Below are 15,265 nucleotides of genomic sequence, written 5' to 3'. Positions count from 1 at the left end.
CCTCCCTGGAGTATTCATTTATGAGAACAACAGGCAGTCCAAATGAGGGCAGTCCAGAAGGGATACTAGATGTGTATAATGATCACCAGAGCAATTTATTGATAAGTTGAAACTACATGATCAACTGCCACACTTTTAATGAGCCCCAGGGTGATTCACTCATTAAGAGTTCAGTGGCAACAGTTCATGGTTGGTTTCCTGGAAGCCAATGAAGAACAAAATAATAATAATAATTGCCCTCCAACATATATAGGGCATTTCCTCAGGAGTTCAAAGTACCCTCATTTACCTACTTGCATTGCCTTAAAATTTTTTTCTTGAAATAATGCATAAATGAATACTAAAACATTCAAAATTCATTATAATTCACCTCCCTCTAAGCATTCCTGCTTGATCAGACTTCTTTTTAATTAGCATTTGACCATCACATTTTGGTAACTGGTAAGATGAAAAATGACCTGGAAATTTAATATTCTTATTTCTATTTTCTCCTCCATCATACTTCCTTATTCTTCCTCTTAATGAGGAATTTTCTCTCTTTTCCTTGGTTGGTGTCCATTCCTTCCCTTGATCCTCTTTCTGGAGTTATTCTAAAGTAGTTTCAACACCCAGTGTCCTAATAGTCAAGAAGTGTGGTACAGACTGCTTTGAAAGATCCTTTTATGGCCAGTTAATACTTGCCACACTTTATCATTTACAAAAGCCTTCTAAACCAATGAAGTGTTATTTACAACCAATATTCCTGCTGCCATGAGCTACTGTTTATCACCTGCAATTCCCAAATCGACACTTTTATTAATCTGCTGCCAAAAACTGGTTCTGTCCTTATCTCTGCCTGAGGATGTTTGCTCCCTAAAGCTTTTGGAAAGATATGCACTGTGAATGTTCATTCATTCATTCAACATTGGGCAGATATTTAATGAGCACTTTCTACATGCCAGGCATTGTTTTAGGTGCTGGGATTTTATGTTTACAAACATTTTTAGTTTTGTTTTTTTGCTGCTAAGGATTGCTGGATTTGGGATAAAGGGGGCATTTTCTAGGTTTCTTTACATTGCTTAAATAAACAATTTGTATATCTGTATCGTTTTCATTTGGTTGGCTGATTGGCTTTCCATGGTCAGTTTCCCACTCTGCCTTATCTTCAGGTCCAACTCCAGCTCCCCGAAAACAGAATAGGAAAAACACACTTCTACTATCTTACATAACCTTAATATTAATTGAAAAAAAATAGATGTGATTGAATTGGCTTCAGCTCTCTACTTTTTTGAGTGGACTTTAGCATTCACAATTGGAGAGCATCTCCAATATTTAAAAAAAATTTTTTTTTTGAGGAAGATTAGCCCTGAGCTAACATCTGCTGCCAATCTTCCTCTTTTTGCTGAGGAAGACTGGCCCTGAGTGAACATTCGTGCCCATCTTCCTCTACTTTATATGTGGGATGCCTGCCACAGCACGGCTTGATGAGGGGTGCGTAGGTCCTCACCCAGGATCTGAACTAGTGAACCCCAGGCCACCAAAGTGGAACGTGTGAACTTAACCACTGTGTCAGGGGGCCGGCCCCCTATTTTTTTTGATATTATAGATATGGACATGATTAGAGCACTAAAGTCAGAGACAAGAAATCTAGATACATTCTCAATAAGACATTGAAACACAAAACAAACTCCTAAGAAAATTATAGGTACTGTAGTATATAAGAAATTATATTCTACTTGCCAAGAGGATTCCCCCCCCATCCCAAGTTTTCACAACCATTCACCTCAAAATGATCAGAAACTTCATCTCAACCAACATTATTTAACACTATATGAAAGAAATGCAGTAATAGAAAGGCAACCAAATTTTTAAAAGGGTAAAGTCTCTGAATAGACATTTCTCAAAATAAGATATACGAATGGCTAATTAGCACATGAAAAGGCACTCAATATCATTAGCCATCAGAGAAATGCAAATCAAAACCACAATGAGATACCACTTATATATCTACTAGCATGGCTATAATCAAAAAGACAGATAATAACAAGTGTTATCAAGGATGTGGAGACATTGGAACCCTCAAACACTGCTGGTGGGAATGTAAAATGGTTAATCACTGGAGAAAACACTTTGGTGGTCCTTCAAAAGGTTAAACATAGAATTACTGTTTGACCCAGGAATTCCACTCCTAAGTATATACCCAAGAGAAATGAAAACTTCTGTCCACACAAAAACTTGTATATGAATGTATATAACAACATTATTCACAATAGCCCCAAACTAGAAACAATTTAAATGCCCATCAACTTATGGATGGATAAATAAAATGTAGTATAACCATACAGTGGAATATTATGTAGCAATAAAAAGAAATTAAGTTCTGATGTATACTACAACATAGATAAACTTTGAAAACATGCTAAGTGAAAGGAGTCAGACACAAAAGGTCACATATTGAATGAAATATCCAGAATATGCAAATCCATAGAGACAGAAAGTAGATTAGTGGTTTCCAGGGACTGGGAGCTGTAGGGGGATGGAGGGTGACGATTAAGGGGAACAGGGTTTCTTTTTTAGGGGTAATGAAAATGTTCTGGACTTAAATAGTGGTGATGAATTGTGAATTTACTAATAAAACCACTGAGTTATATACTTTTAAATGGTGAATTTTGTGATATGTGACCTCTATCTTAATTTTAAAATTGACTAAGAAGGGATTAAGGCAGAGGGTGACAAGTGGGCTTCCAGGTAACTAATAGTAGCAGGAGGGATAGAGAAGAAGAGTGTGGACAAGAAAAAATAAAGATTAAATAAATGCTTTGAAAAGAAAGAAACTACTTTAGGAAAACTTCTGTGGATACAGGAATTAGGTATTAGAGGGGAGAACCAGTAATATAGGAAAAGAAATAAAATGTATAAAGATTAGAAAGGCAGAAGCAAAACTATTAGTATTGGGGTTCTAGTTCTGGGTAAGATGGAGTGAGCATGCTTCACCTTTTCTCTTCCATAGAAAACAACTATAAAACCTGGATAGATTGCAAGGAATAGCTACTTGAGAACTTCAAGGAGTTAATAGCAGCAGGTGATTTGGAGAAGAACACCAGAATTCCAAGTACCACTGAATTGATTGTGAGTTTACAGTTTATTTTCTCTGATATCCCTTGATCTCAACACAACTGGAAACCTAGGAGTGAGAGTGTAGTGAAGATGGAGACAAAAATACAACAGTTTTTATGATAAAAACTCTCAGCAGGGGCTGGCTCCATGGTGTGGTGGTTAAGCTCGGCACACTCCACTTCAGGGGCCTGTGTTCGTGGGTTCAGGTCCCAGGCACAGATCTACACCACTAGTCAGCCATGGTCTGACAGCGACCCACATATAAAGTGGAGGAAGATTGGCACAGATGTTACTCAGGGCTAACCTTCCTCAAGCAAAAAAAAGAGGAAGATTGGCAACAGATGTTAGCTCAGGGCTAACCTTCCTCAGAAAAAAAAAAAAAACTCTCAGCAAGCTAGGAATAGAATAGAACTTCTTCAATCTGTAAAAGAGCATCTATTTTAAAAATATGTAGATAATATCATACTTTTTCATTTTTTCCACTGAGGAAGATTAGCCCTGAGCTAACATGTGTTGCCAATCTTCCTCTTTTTTGCTTGAGGAAGATTAGTCCTAAGCTAACATCTGTACCAATCTTCCTCCACTTTATATGTGGTTCACTGCCACAGCATGGCTGACAAGTGGTGTAGGTCTGTGCCCAGGATCCTAACCTGTGAAATCTCAGCCGCTGAAGTGGAGCATGCCAAACTTAACCACTATGCCATGGGGCCGGCCCCTAATATCATACTTAACTGTCAAAGATTGAATGCTTTCCCTCTGAGATCAGGAACCAAGGCAGGAATACCCACTCCTACTATTCCTATTCAGCATTGTACTGGAAGTCTTAGCCAGTGCAATAATGCAAGAAAAAGAAATACACAACATCTGATTGGAAAGGAAAAAACAAAATTATCTGTATTCACAGATGTCATAATTGTCAATGTAGAAAATCCTAAGACCCTACAAGAATTTCTAGAATAAATAAATTTAGTAAGATCACAGGGTACAAGGTCAATAAACAATATAAATTCTATTTCTATACACTGGAAACAATATCATTTACAGTAGCTCCAAAAAATGAAATATTTAGGTATAAATCTAACAAAACATGTACAGGATATGTGTGCTGAGAATGGAAAACCTCTGGTGAAATAAGTAAAAGAGGCCCTAAATAAATGTAAAGACATACCATGTTCATAAATTAGACTCAACATAGTAAAGATGTCAGTTCTCCCCATATTGATCGATAGATTTCATGCAAGGTGAAAAGGTAAAGGAACTAAAATAGCCTAAACAGTTTTGAAAAATAAGAAAAAAATTTGAAGGAATTGCATGACTTGATTATAAGACTTTCTCGAAAGCTACAGTAATCAAAACAGTGTGGTATTGATAAAGGAATAGACACATAAATCAATGGAATAGAATAATGAGTCCAGGAATAGACCCATATAAATATGGCAAATTTATTTTTATAGGCAAATTTAACGAAAAGATGTTCCCATAAAACAAAACCATTTAAAAGTGATCAACTGAGTGACATTTAGCACATTCAAAATTGTGCAACCACCACCTCTATCTAGTTCCAAATATTTTCATCACCCCTAAAGAAAACCCCATATCCATTAGGCAGTTACTCCTCATTCCCTTCTCCCCACAATCCCTGGAAACCACAAACCTGCTTTTTTCCCCTATGGATTTATCTATTCTGAATACTTAATATAAAAGGAAACATACAATATGTGACCTTTTGGGCCTGGCTTTTTTTTTACTTAGCATAATGTTTTTGAGGTTCATCCACGTTGTAGCATGTATCAGCACTTTATTCCTTTTTTGGCTGAATAATATTCCATATTATTGATATACCACAATTTGTTTATCCATTCATCTTTTGATGGACATTTGAGATGTTTCTACTTTTTGGCTATTGTGAATAATGCTACTATAAACATGCATGTACACGTATTTGTTTGAGTACCTGTTTTCTTCTTTTGAGTGTATACCTAGGAGGGGAACTGCAGGGTCATATGGTAATTCTGTGTCTAATTTTTGAGGAGCATTCAAACTTTTCTCTAGTGACTGAGCTGTTTTATGTTCCCACCAGCCATGTACAGAGGTTCCAATTTCTCTACATCCTCTCCAACACTTGCTATTTTCCTATTTTGTATTGTTATTATAGCCATCAAAATGAGTGTGAAGTGGTATTCTAATGTGGTTTTGATTTGTGTTTCTACAATGACTAAGGATGTTGAGCACTTTTTCATGTGCTTCTTGGCTATTTCTCTTCTTTGGAGAAATGTCTATTCAACTCCTTTGGCCATTTTAAAATCGGGTTGCTTGTCTTTTGGTTTTGGAGTTGTAGGAGTTCTTTATATATGCTGGATATTAAACCCTTATCCCATATATAATTTGCAAGTATTTTTTCCCCTTCTGTATGTTTGTTTTTCACTTTCTTGATGATGTCCTTTGATACACAAAGTTTTTAAATTTTGATGAAGTCCAGTTTATCTATTTTTTCTTTTGTTGCTTTTGCTTTTGATGTCATGCCTAAAAATTTGTTGCCAAATCCAAGGTCATGAATATTTACCCATATATTTTCTTCTAAAAGTTTTATATTTTATCTCATATTTAGGTCATGGATCCATTTTCATTATTTTGTGTATGGTGTGAGGTAGGGGTCCAACTTGATTCTTTTGCATGTAACTTCCAATTATCCCAGCAGCATTTGTTAAAGAGACTGTTCTTTCCCTCATTGAATGGTCTTGTAACCCTCATTGAAAATCACTTGGAGGGGCTGGCCCCATGTCCGAGTGTGGGTTCGTGTGCTCTGCGTTCGCAGCCATGGGTTCACCAGTTTGGATCCTGGGCACAGATCTGTACACCACTCATCAAGCCATGCTGTGGTGGCATCCCACATGGAGGAACTAGAATGACCTACAACTGGGATATACAACTATGTACTGGGGCTTTGGGGGGAAAAAAAAGAGGAAGATTGGCAACAGATTTACTCAGGGCAAATCTTCCTCACCCCCCCAAAAAAAAAAATCAGTTGGCCATAGAAGTATGGGTTTATTTCTGGAGTATCACTTCTATTCTAGTGGTCTATATGTCTGTTCTTATGTCAATACCACATCATTTTGGTTACTATAAATTTGTAGTATGTTTTGAAATTGGGAAGTGTGAATCTTCCAATTTTGTTCTTTTTCAAGGCTGTTTTGGCTAATTAGGGTCCCTTGCAATCTCATTTGAATTTGAAGATTGGCTTTTCCATTTCTGCAAAAAAAAGCCCATTGGAATTTTGATAGGGATTGCACTGAATCTGTAGATCATTTTGGGAAGTATTGCTATATTAACAATGTTGATATAATCCAATGAATACAATTTATACCTTAAAGTTGACTTGTGCTTTTAAGGTTTTAAGAAGTTCTTCCCAATCCCTAATATACAAATATATACCATTTCATTTTCTTCAGGTAGTTTTATCTTTCACATTTAAGTTTTTAATCCTTCTGGAGTTCATCATTGTATATGATATAAGTGTGGATTTTGTAGTCAAATAGACCTAGTTTAAGTAACTCTGCCATTTACTAGTTATTTGCCTCGGACAAGTTATCTAATACCTCTGAGCCTTAGTTTCTCTCTTGTAAAACAGAAGTAGTATCTGCCTGGTGTGGTCGTCATGATAATGTAAACTACTGAGGACAGCGTCTGGCACACAGCACATGCCAGCAAGCAGTGCTTATAATTTTGGAAGACTTGCTGGAGACAGACCCACGGGGCAGGGAGCCCCACTGGTCCAGGCCCATCTTGCTCACCCCTGTACTCCACCAGCACCTGGCACACTGTCCACTCTCAGTGACCATTCCTTCAATGACGTGGTTTCTAAGTCAGCAGTTTTGGGGGTAATTTATCTTCCATGACATCTAATGACCTAATCAGGTTGCCAGTCGCCTTTTATGTCTTTATTTAGTATCATTTGTAAGTGATTCCTCTTCACACAGTGTGGTGTGAGTGTCTAAGGTTCATGTCCCTTATTCATGTTTTATGTTAGGGCCAGAGATAGTGGGAATCCCCTTCTCCCCCTTCCCTGCCAAAAACACTCAAAGACAACATCTCCCAGATGATTAGTCAAAAATACTAACTTCCTCTGCACAGAATGGCTTTTTTTTTTTAAAGATTGGCACCTGAGCTAACATCTGTTGCCAATCTTTTTTTTTTTTTTTTCCTGCTTCTTCTTCTATTCCCCAAAGCACCCCAGTACAAAGTTGTATATTCTGGTTGTATGTCCCTGTGGCTGTGCTATGTGGGATGCCGCCTCAGCATGGCTTGATGAGCGGTGCCATGTCCATGACCAGGATCCAAACCAGCGAGACCCTGGGCCACTGAAACAGAGTGCACAAACTTAACCACTTGGCCAAGGGGCCGGCCCCAAAATGGCCTGTTTATGCCTAGTGAGGAAACAAACGCTGGAATCACCACTGTTTAACACTAAGCAAGTCATATAATCCCTTTTTGCTCAGTTTACTCATCTACCAAGTAGGGATAAAACTACCTACTCCATCTGCCATAGAAAGCATTTTAAGAACTAAGTTCGATCATATGAAAGCACCTTGAAAAGGATAAAATTATATAATTAGTAATTATTTAAGAAATGCAGTTATTCTTATTACTATTTCAATTAGCAATCTGTATTGGGGAGGGAGTTCAGGTGAAAGACTGAGTCAGTTCTCCAGGGACAACCTTTTTCCTGTGTTCTGGCCATGCCAGTGGTTTGTGCTAATTGGCTGTGGGGGACAGAGATGCCCCTTTGGGCTCTGCAGAATGAACCAGAGTGAGCCAGGCTTCCAGGCGGCAGATCCAGCGCTCCTCTGAGTGCTTGGGCCAGCCCAAGGTTAAAAGCCTGTGCTGCCAGCTCGTCAGCAGGGGAGCAGCCACACAGCACAGCCTCCTTCCTAATTCCACACTTGCTCTCCTACTTGATCCACCAGAAACCAGTGGCAGTGTGATGGATTCAGGCGGAATGCTGAAGCCAAAGGTATATTTCCATAAACAATCCACAGACTTTTATTAATGGAGAATCCAGGGTATAGGAAAGAGAGGCAAAGAGAGGAAAAAGCTGGGAAAAGGGAGGAGCAGTTACATGGAAAAGAGAGAGAAAAGGAAGAGTGTGAAATAGCCTTTTAAAGGTGCTGATTTTAGATTCTTCCTGCAGGAGAAAGGTTAGAGATGACATGGTGTTAGATCCCTGAGCCCATCAGCTAAGAGATGTCTTCTTAGCTCTTCCTTGGGGAGGAAAAATACTTAAACTGCAAAGAGGAGTTTTAAAACTACAAACTAAGAACTCTTTAACAAAAGTCACCTCCAGAATGGTCCAGGAGACAACCTGAAAAATTCATAACCTGACCAAAAAAACCTCTTTGTGCACCAAACTGTGTCCTAGGAACAGAATCCTCCAGCAGAAAGGAGTCATCGAAGACCCAGGTATAGCCTAGTGCCCTGGGCAGGCAAATTTCTAAGCACATCTTCTTTTTCTCTTGCCTAGAGTTTACAATATTTCATCATGCCAAAATCTCAAAATGTCAATCACAATTTCTCTTGCTCTCAGTTTAAGCCTATTTTTGCTTTTCATAGATAAGGAGAGCATGTGATCTGCAAGCACACATCTTTAAAATACTATCATGCTAGTGAAGACATGAAGGAAGAAAAAAGAAATCTCCCTTTAACTACTTCCTAAACAAGCTAATGTCTTGGTCATTCTCCAGAGGACCTATTTTTTTCCTTGCTCCCTTTTCTCTAAAAATCTGCACACACTCCATGTCCTTTTTAAAATGCCAGGCAAATCAGTTAAGACTCTCCAATAAGGAATGGCCTTGGCAGTACAGGGCAGAAAGCTTACCTCCTGACTCTCACGTTGAACATGCATCTGTCCACTTTGTCCTTTGGAGACACCCACTGCAAACTGCCTTCAGCTTGCAGACAGATGTAACCTGGAGAGCTATTCCTAGAATGCCCATGCTTATCCTGCCTTTCCATTCTGAGTTTGTGGTGTTGAATTTTTTTTTATAAAGATTTTATTTTTTCCTTTTTCTCCCCAAAGCCCCCGATACATAGTTGTATATATATATATTTTTAGCTGTGGGTCCTTCTAGTTGTGGCAAGTGGGATGCTGCCTCAGCATGGCCTGATGAGTGGTGCCATGTCCGTGGCCAGGATCCAAACCAGTGAAACCCTGGGCCGCCAAAGTGGAGTGCACGAACTTAACCACTCAGTCATGGGGCCCAGCCCTGTGGTGTTGAATTTTTATATGTATTTGATGTCCTCCCACTTAGCCCTTTTTCTATTTTATAAGATCCTATGCTCATTAGAACTGCCCCCTGAACCAGGCTCATTGTCAAGAATGCAGCCAGGATTCTTTTTCCAACAGTTGTATCAGAAAGCAATTTTAAGGGAGCTTGGCTGTCTTCCCTGATGCAAACAGCAAACATCACAGTCCCCTCCAGACAGCATAGATTCCCTTAATTTCCCTTTACAACTATGTTTCTTAAATTTCAATATTTTTAACCTGTGATGCCTCTTAGGAGTAATAATTTCCGTAAGTTTACTATGAACTACGTCATTTTTTCTCTTATTGGTCCTATATTTACCTCCTTTAAGATTGAAACTCCTCCATTTCAAATTCTTGACTTCTAAGATATGGAGGTAAATTCCTGTTCACTTGATAAAATACCTTAAATTTTTCTTTTCTTTTTTTTAAGGAAGATTAGCCCTGAACTAACAACCGCTGCCAGTCCCCCTCTTTTTGCTGAGGAAGACTGGCTCTGAGCTAACATCCGTGCCTGTCTTCCTCTATTTTATATGTGGGACGCCTACCACAGCATGGCTTGATAAGCAGTGCGTAGGTCCACACCCAGCAGAATCCACCAAACCGGTGAACCCTGGGCCACCCAAGCTGAGTGCACAAACTTAACCACTACACCACCTTGCCGGCGCCGATACCTTAAATTTTTCTGATTGGAGAGGTTTTGATTGTGTTCCATCTCAGACTTCATCCATCTAAACAAAGTTTGTTCTGTTGTGTGGTTCTTGCCCGCCATACTGCCACAATGTTATCCTATATTGAAAACCCTAGCTCCGGTTCTGACCAGATCATCAAGAAAAGATTAACTTAGAACTTACATGCAAGCTTTTCAGGCACAAACTTAGCTCTCAGGAATATCTGTCAGCCATCTCCCAAATAAATGAAATATTTGTAAACAAAACATATATAAAAACTTCTCTACCAGGATCAGGAATTCAAGATTAGGTTTTCATTTTTTATGATTCCCTTTCCCTTTATTGCTCAGGCTAATATTAAAGCAAGGCTTGAATTCCGAGGATGTGCCCCCACATATGAGGAGTGCCGACAGCTCAGGAGCAATTTCCATGATAGGAGGAAGCCAACTCTAAATTCCAGATTTGCTGTGGCTAATCCACAAGTGGCCAATTGAGAATTGTGGTGAAATTTAGGGGAGGAATGGGCAGAAAACTGGGTGAAAGTGGGCAATCACAACACCCAGGATTCTCTTTAAGAAGCAAGTCTTGGCTGTTTTTCTCAAGATCTTGAATGTTCAAACCAAATTTGCAGGTAGGCTGAGATGGAATCCATCTATGCATCATGTGAGTGATTGCTAAAAATCTTTCTGTACCCAAACAACCTCCATCTGGGTGCTCCCTTGCCTAAACCAAGTAAGTTTACGTGGAATAGGCTAAAGATATAAACACAGTTTATCCAAAAATGGGTTAAATCAGTTAATGGGTACCCATAATTAGCAAAGGAAACTAGAAGATTTCAGAAGAGATCCCTGATCTTTTGAGGTATATGACCACTATGCCCACCTCTAAACCATTGAGTAATTCTTAACATCTCACAAACAAAAATTAGCTCTTGTTAATAATGGGCCAATTATCATCTCCTTTCATGGGGAAAGACCTAGGCTTTTCTGAAGATCATAAACCAAAGCCTTTCTTTGCCCTAGAGGGATATAAGAGGACAAGCACCTCTACTGACAGGAGGTAGTGAGATGGATGTCAGGAAGAACTTTTGAACAGAAAGATGAGCTATCAGTTTGCTAACTCAGTTCCTCAGCTTTCTTAAGTCTTTAATGAAGAGAGTAAGTAGACACCTCTTCTTAAGGTATTAGGTAGAGGTATGAAAGAGGGTCAAAAAGTGCTCTGAAATCCTTATCATCCTTGACTCAATAGAAGGACTCCGTTGCTGACCTAAAGAAATAGGCAATTAGAAGAGATTTCCCTCCTGACTTCTGGGTGGAATCTAGCATCAGGATCTCCAGTATTTGTTATTTATTGATGAAAAGGACAGTTCTTGGGGTCTTTAGCCAAGAGGTGTAGCCAAGTTCCTTGCCTGGTACACCAGAACCAGTTAAGCACACCTGCTCACTTCCCATCAAGCCTACTCTTTGAGTGTGGCAGCCGAGGTTCCTGTGGGACATGTCATGGTCCAGAGGAAGAGGCAGAACATTCACTCCCAGTCTTCAGTGTCCAGATGAGGACAGCTGACCCAAGGACTATTTCTGTTTTCTTCTCAGATCATTTTATTTGTCAGTCAAATAAGATGGAAAGGCTTTGGTTTATGATCTTCAGAAAAGCCTAGGTCTTTCCCCATGAAAGGAGATGATAATTGGCCCATTATTAACAAGAGCTAATTTTTGTTTGTGAGATGTTAAGAATTACTCAATGGTTTAGAGGTGGGCATAGTGGTCATATACCTCAAAAGATCAGGGATCTCTTCTGAAATCTTCTAGTTTCCTTTGCTAATTATGGGTACCCATTAACTGATTTAACCCATTTTTGGATAAACTGTGTTTATATCTTTAGCCTATTCCACGTAAACTTACTTGGCCTTATGTGAGTTTTTGTTTATTCTACATTTACCTCCTCTTAACTCACATATTCACATCTTCTGTATTTGGTGAATAAGTCTATATTAACTCTTTCCATTCTTTTCATGATGTAATAGATTCATGTTCTCCTTCAAACTTTATCTTTCTAGATCAGGAGCTTTTGCCTGGGAGGTGAGGGATATCGAAGAGAGGGGAGGAAATTTATCAGAAACTTCTGGGAAGCTTTTCCAAATACAATGGTTCTTCTTCCCCTTTCCTTGAGCATATTAAAACCTTGGCTGGGGAAATTTGTATTTTGACAATTTCCAGACTTTATTCTAATGGTCAACTTCCTTTACCCTATTGTAAATGCCATGCTGAACTGAAGAGACCTAATCTTTTTGTTCTTCATAAGGCTCTTCCTTCATTTTTGTGACAGCTCATGCTTGAAATTCGGATGGAATAAAGTTTCCAGTCACTGTGGGACTGACAGTGGTTGGGGATTGCAATGAAAGTTTGCAATTATGAAAATTAAATTAGTACTTAAATATGAAGCCCAGAAGACCCTCCTTTATGCAGACCAACTTTATGAATAGCTTCTTCTTCACTGGCTTTTTTCCCAGTGGTTTTCCCTGGGCAGATTCCTCAAGTGACTAAAGGCAATCAGAGATGGAAGGAACCAATGACAGCTCCTTGGAGGGCTTCATTCTGTTGGGCATATCTGACCATCCACAACTAGAGATTATCTTTTTCATAGTCATTCTCTTCTCTTACTTGCTGACCCTATTTGGGAACTCAACCATCATCCTGCTTTCCTACCTGGATGCCCGGCTCCACACACCCATGTACTTCTTCCTCAGCAACCTCTCCTCCCTGGACCTTACTTTTACTACTAGCTCAGTCCCTCAAATGCTGATCAACTTATGGGGACCAGACAAGACCATCAGCTATGGTGGCTGTGTAATCCAACTCTATGTTTTCCTCTGGCTAGGGGCTACTGAGTGCATCCTGCTGGTAGTGATGGCGTTTGACCGCTATGTGGCAATTTGCCGGCCCCTGCACTACACCACCTTCATGAACCCTTGGCTCTGCTGGCTGCTGGCTGCCATTGCCTGGTTGGGTGGCTTGGGAAACTCTGTGATCCAGTCAACATTCACTCTGCAACTCCCGTTGTGTGGGCACCGGAGGGTGGACAACTTCCTGTGTGAGGTGCCCGCCATGATCAAACTGGCTTGTGGAGACACGAGTCTCAATGAGGCTGTGCTCAATGGTGTCTGCACCTTCTTCACTGCTGTCGCACTCAGCATCATCCTGATCTCCTACTGCTACATAGCTCAGGCAGTGCTGAAGATCCGCTCAGTCGAGGGGCGGAGAAAGGCATTTAACACATGTCTCTCTCATCTCATGGTGGTGCTCTTCTTCTATGGCTCAGCTATCTATGGGTATCTGCTTCCAGCTAAGACCAGCAGCCAGGACCAGGGCAAGTTCATTTCCCTCTTCTACTCTGTGGTCACACCTATGGTGAACCCTCTCATCTACACTCTGAGGAACAAGGAGGTGAAGGGGGCGCTGAGGAGGCTGCTGGGGAAGAGAAGAGAAGTCTGCTGAGAGGAGGAAAAAACTCCATCATTTATAGCCTCTTCATCTCTACACACTTTTTCTCATTCTCTCTCTCTGGCTAGGTGAACATGAGGAGTACTAACCCTGGTACAAACTAGACATGTTTCTGATAACCCTAAGCTGTTGGGACATAGTTAGTGTTATTTCTCATGTTCCACACTTATTTACCAAAAATCCTACTGTGGACTACAGATAACAGGGCAGATGTGTCATCAACAGCTCAGAGGTTGTTAACTTAGTACAGGCCTTGCTCACTATCTCTGTTGTCCACATTTTATTTATGTGTATTTATTATATATGTAACAAATATTACATCTTTATTTATTATTGTATTTCTAGAGAACTCTGTACTTTTCTAAAGAAAGCAAATCCACTTGCAGTATCTTATATAATGTTTCTATAATTACATAAAATCAAGGCAGGTATTATTAACCCCAAACAAAAACCTGAACAATCCATCTTTGTACCCTATCCATCCATCATCATTGTCCATCTCTCTTTGTCTCTTCTAGATATTTCAGCCTATCTACCCATACTTCCCATCCATATGTCCCTCTGTCATCTTGTTTACCCTCTCCTGTATGTCTACATCTCATTTTCCCTTCTGTCTCATCTAATATTTAATAAGAAAAGGTAGCTAAGACCATTTTCCTTTCAATTCTAGCCAAAGAGGTTGCCTTGATATACTTTTATTTAAATCATCCTCCCTAAAAAATTCCCAACCATCAGATTTGCTACCAGCATTTGGATATTCTCATATGGTCGGTGGATTATAGAATGCCCTGAGATTCCTTAAGCAAGTTTAAGAGCCCAAGAAAGAACATCCATCCATAAAGCATGTCCTCTGCCTCAAGATCTAGTCTTTCAGTCCTAAAGTTCCTGGAATTCGTCAATCAGTACAGCACACCAAGACTCACTGAGGAACTCAGGTATTGGAATTCAAATGCCAATATGTGATTCTGTGCATTACTAGAATTGCCAAAGGAATCTGCACCTACCACCACAATTCATATACTCTTTCCCCAAAAAGAAGAGCTAGGTTAATGTCAGAAACTTGCTTGGCAACTACATTACCAGAGAAAAGGAAATCAAATGGTTTTAGGGCTAGTTTCTAAAGAGTCTTCAGCTTTGTGTCCCCCACAGAACCCAAACACCTGCCTTATACAAAGTAGATGCTCAATAAATGCTTAGTGAATTGAATTAATTTAAAAGCCTCATGAGTCCCTGTTTTTCATGCTAGGAACTAAATTTGTCATATGAACCATTTTCCTGTTTGCCACTTGGGGTTATCCTGTCCTTTGGACAATGCTGAACAAACAATGACAAATTTCCACCTTTCCACATTTCCATAATGCCCCTCAAAGACATCTGGTTAAATTGTCCCATCCTTAATTTGTTTTTCCAGTTGTAGATCAGAGCCATGACCTATTTCCTCCGTTGCTTACACAGTAATACTGAAGTACGTCTCAAGGACTAGCCAACTAGTGGCATTATCTTGGTGAATTGATCAGTCTAGACTCTTGCAGGCTCAAATTCTTTATTGATCAGCACACTCAGATTAGATGACATTCTGAGGAGGTAGAATAAAAATGACTATGCTCCTAAAGTGGATGTATAAACCAGAATGCCAGTTGATTAATTTATGAGAATGGTAACTACCAAGGAGATTGAACAGTCATATTTTGCATTTAAGT

General features: G+C 39.6%; 2 protein-coding genes across 19 annotated transcripts in view; both read left to right on the top strand.

Moving 5' to 3' along the window:
- The window catches only part of ZNF75A (zinc finger protein 75A), an 88,972-nt gene that overhangs the window by 19,336 nt on the left and 54,371 nt on the right, over window positions 1-15,265 (top strand). For 8 of the 18 annotated variants that reach the window (XR_011424849.1, XR_011424857.1, XR_002799374.2 and 5 more), the window contains one exon: window positions 2,990-3,108. The exons of the other annotated variants lie outside the window; for them this stretch is intronic. The gene's annotated coding sequence lies outside the window, so the exon portion shown is untranslated. The remainder of the gene's footprint in view (window positions 1-2,989; window positions 3,109-15,265) is intronic. 18 annotated transcript variants of the gene reach the window in all.
- OR2C1 (olfactory receptor family 2 subfamily C member 1) lies at window positions 9,132-14,782 on the top strand. Its single transcript, XM_014730210.3, has one exon. It carries the CDS (start codon window positions 12,621-12,623, stop codon window positions 13,557-13,559), a length of 939 nt encoding a protein of 312 aa, XP_014585696.2. The 5' UTR covers window positions 9,132-12,620; the 3' UTR covers window positions 13,560-14,782.

The sequence above is a fragment of the Equus caballus genome, chromosome 13, assembly GCF_041296265.1.
Source record: "Equus caballus isolate H_3958 breed thoroughbred chromosome 13, TB-T2T, whole genome shotgun sequence".
Taxonomy (NCBI): domain Eukaryota; kingdom Metazoa; phylum Chordata; class Mammalia; order Perissodactyla; family Equidae; genus Equus; species Equus caballus.
Note: the sequence above shows the minus strand (reverse complement) of the source record. Positions and strands in the feature narration are given on the sequence as shown.

Bases quoted from the DNA above. Each gene is read 5' to 3' on its own strand.
- OR2C1 (XM_014730210.3), top strand. From the start codon at position 12,621: ATGGAAGGAACCAATGACAGCTCCTTGGAGGGCTTCATTCTGTTGGGC.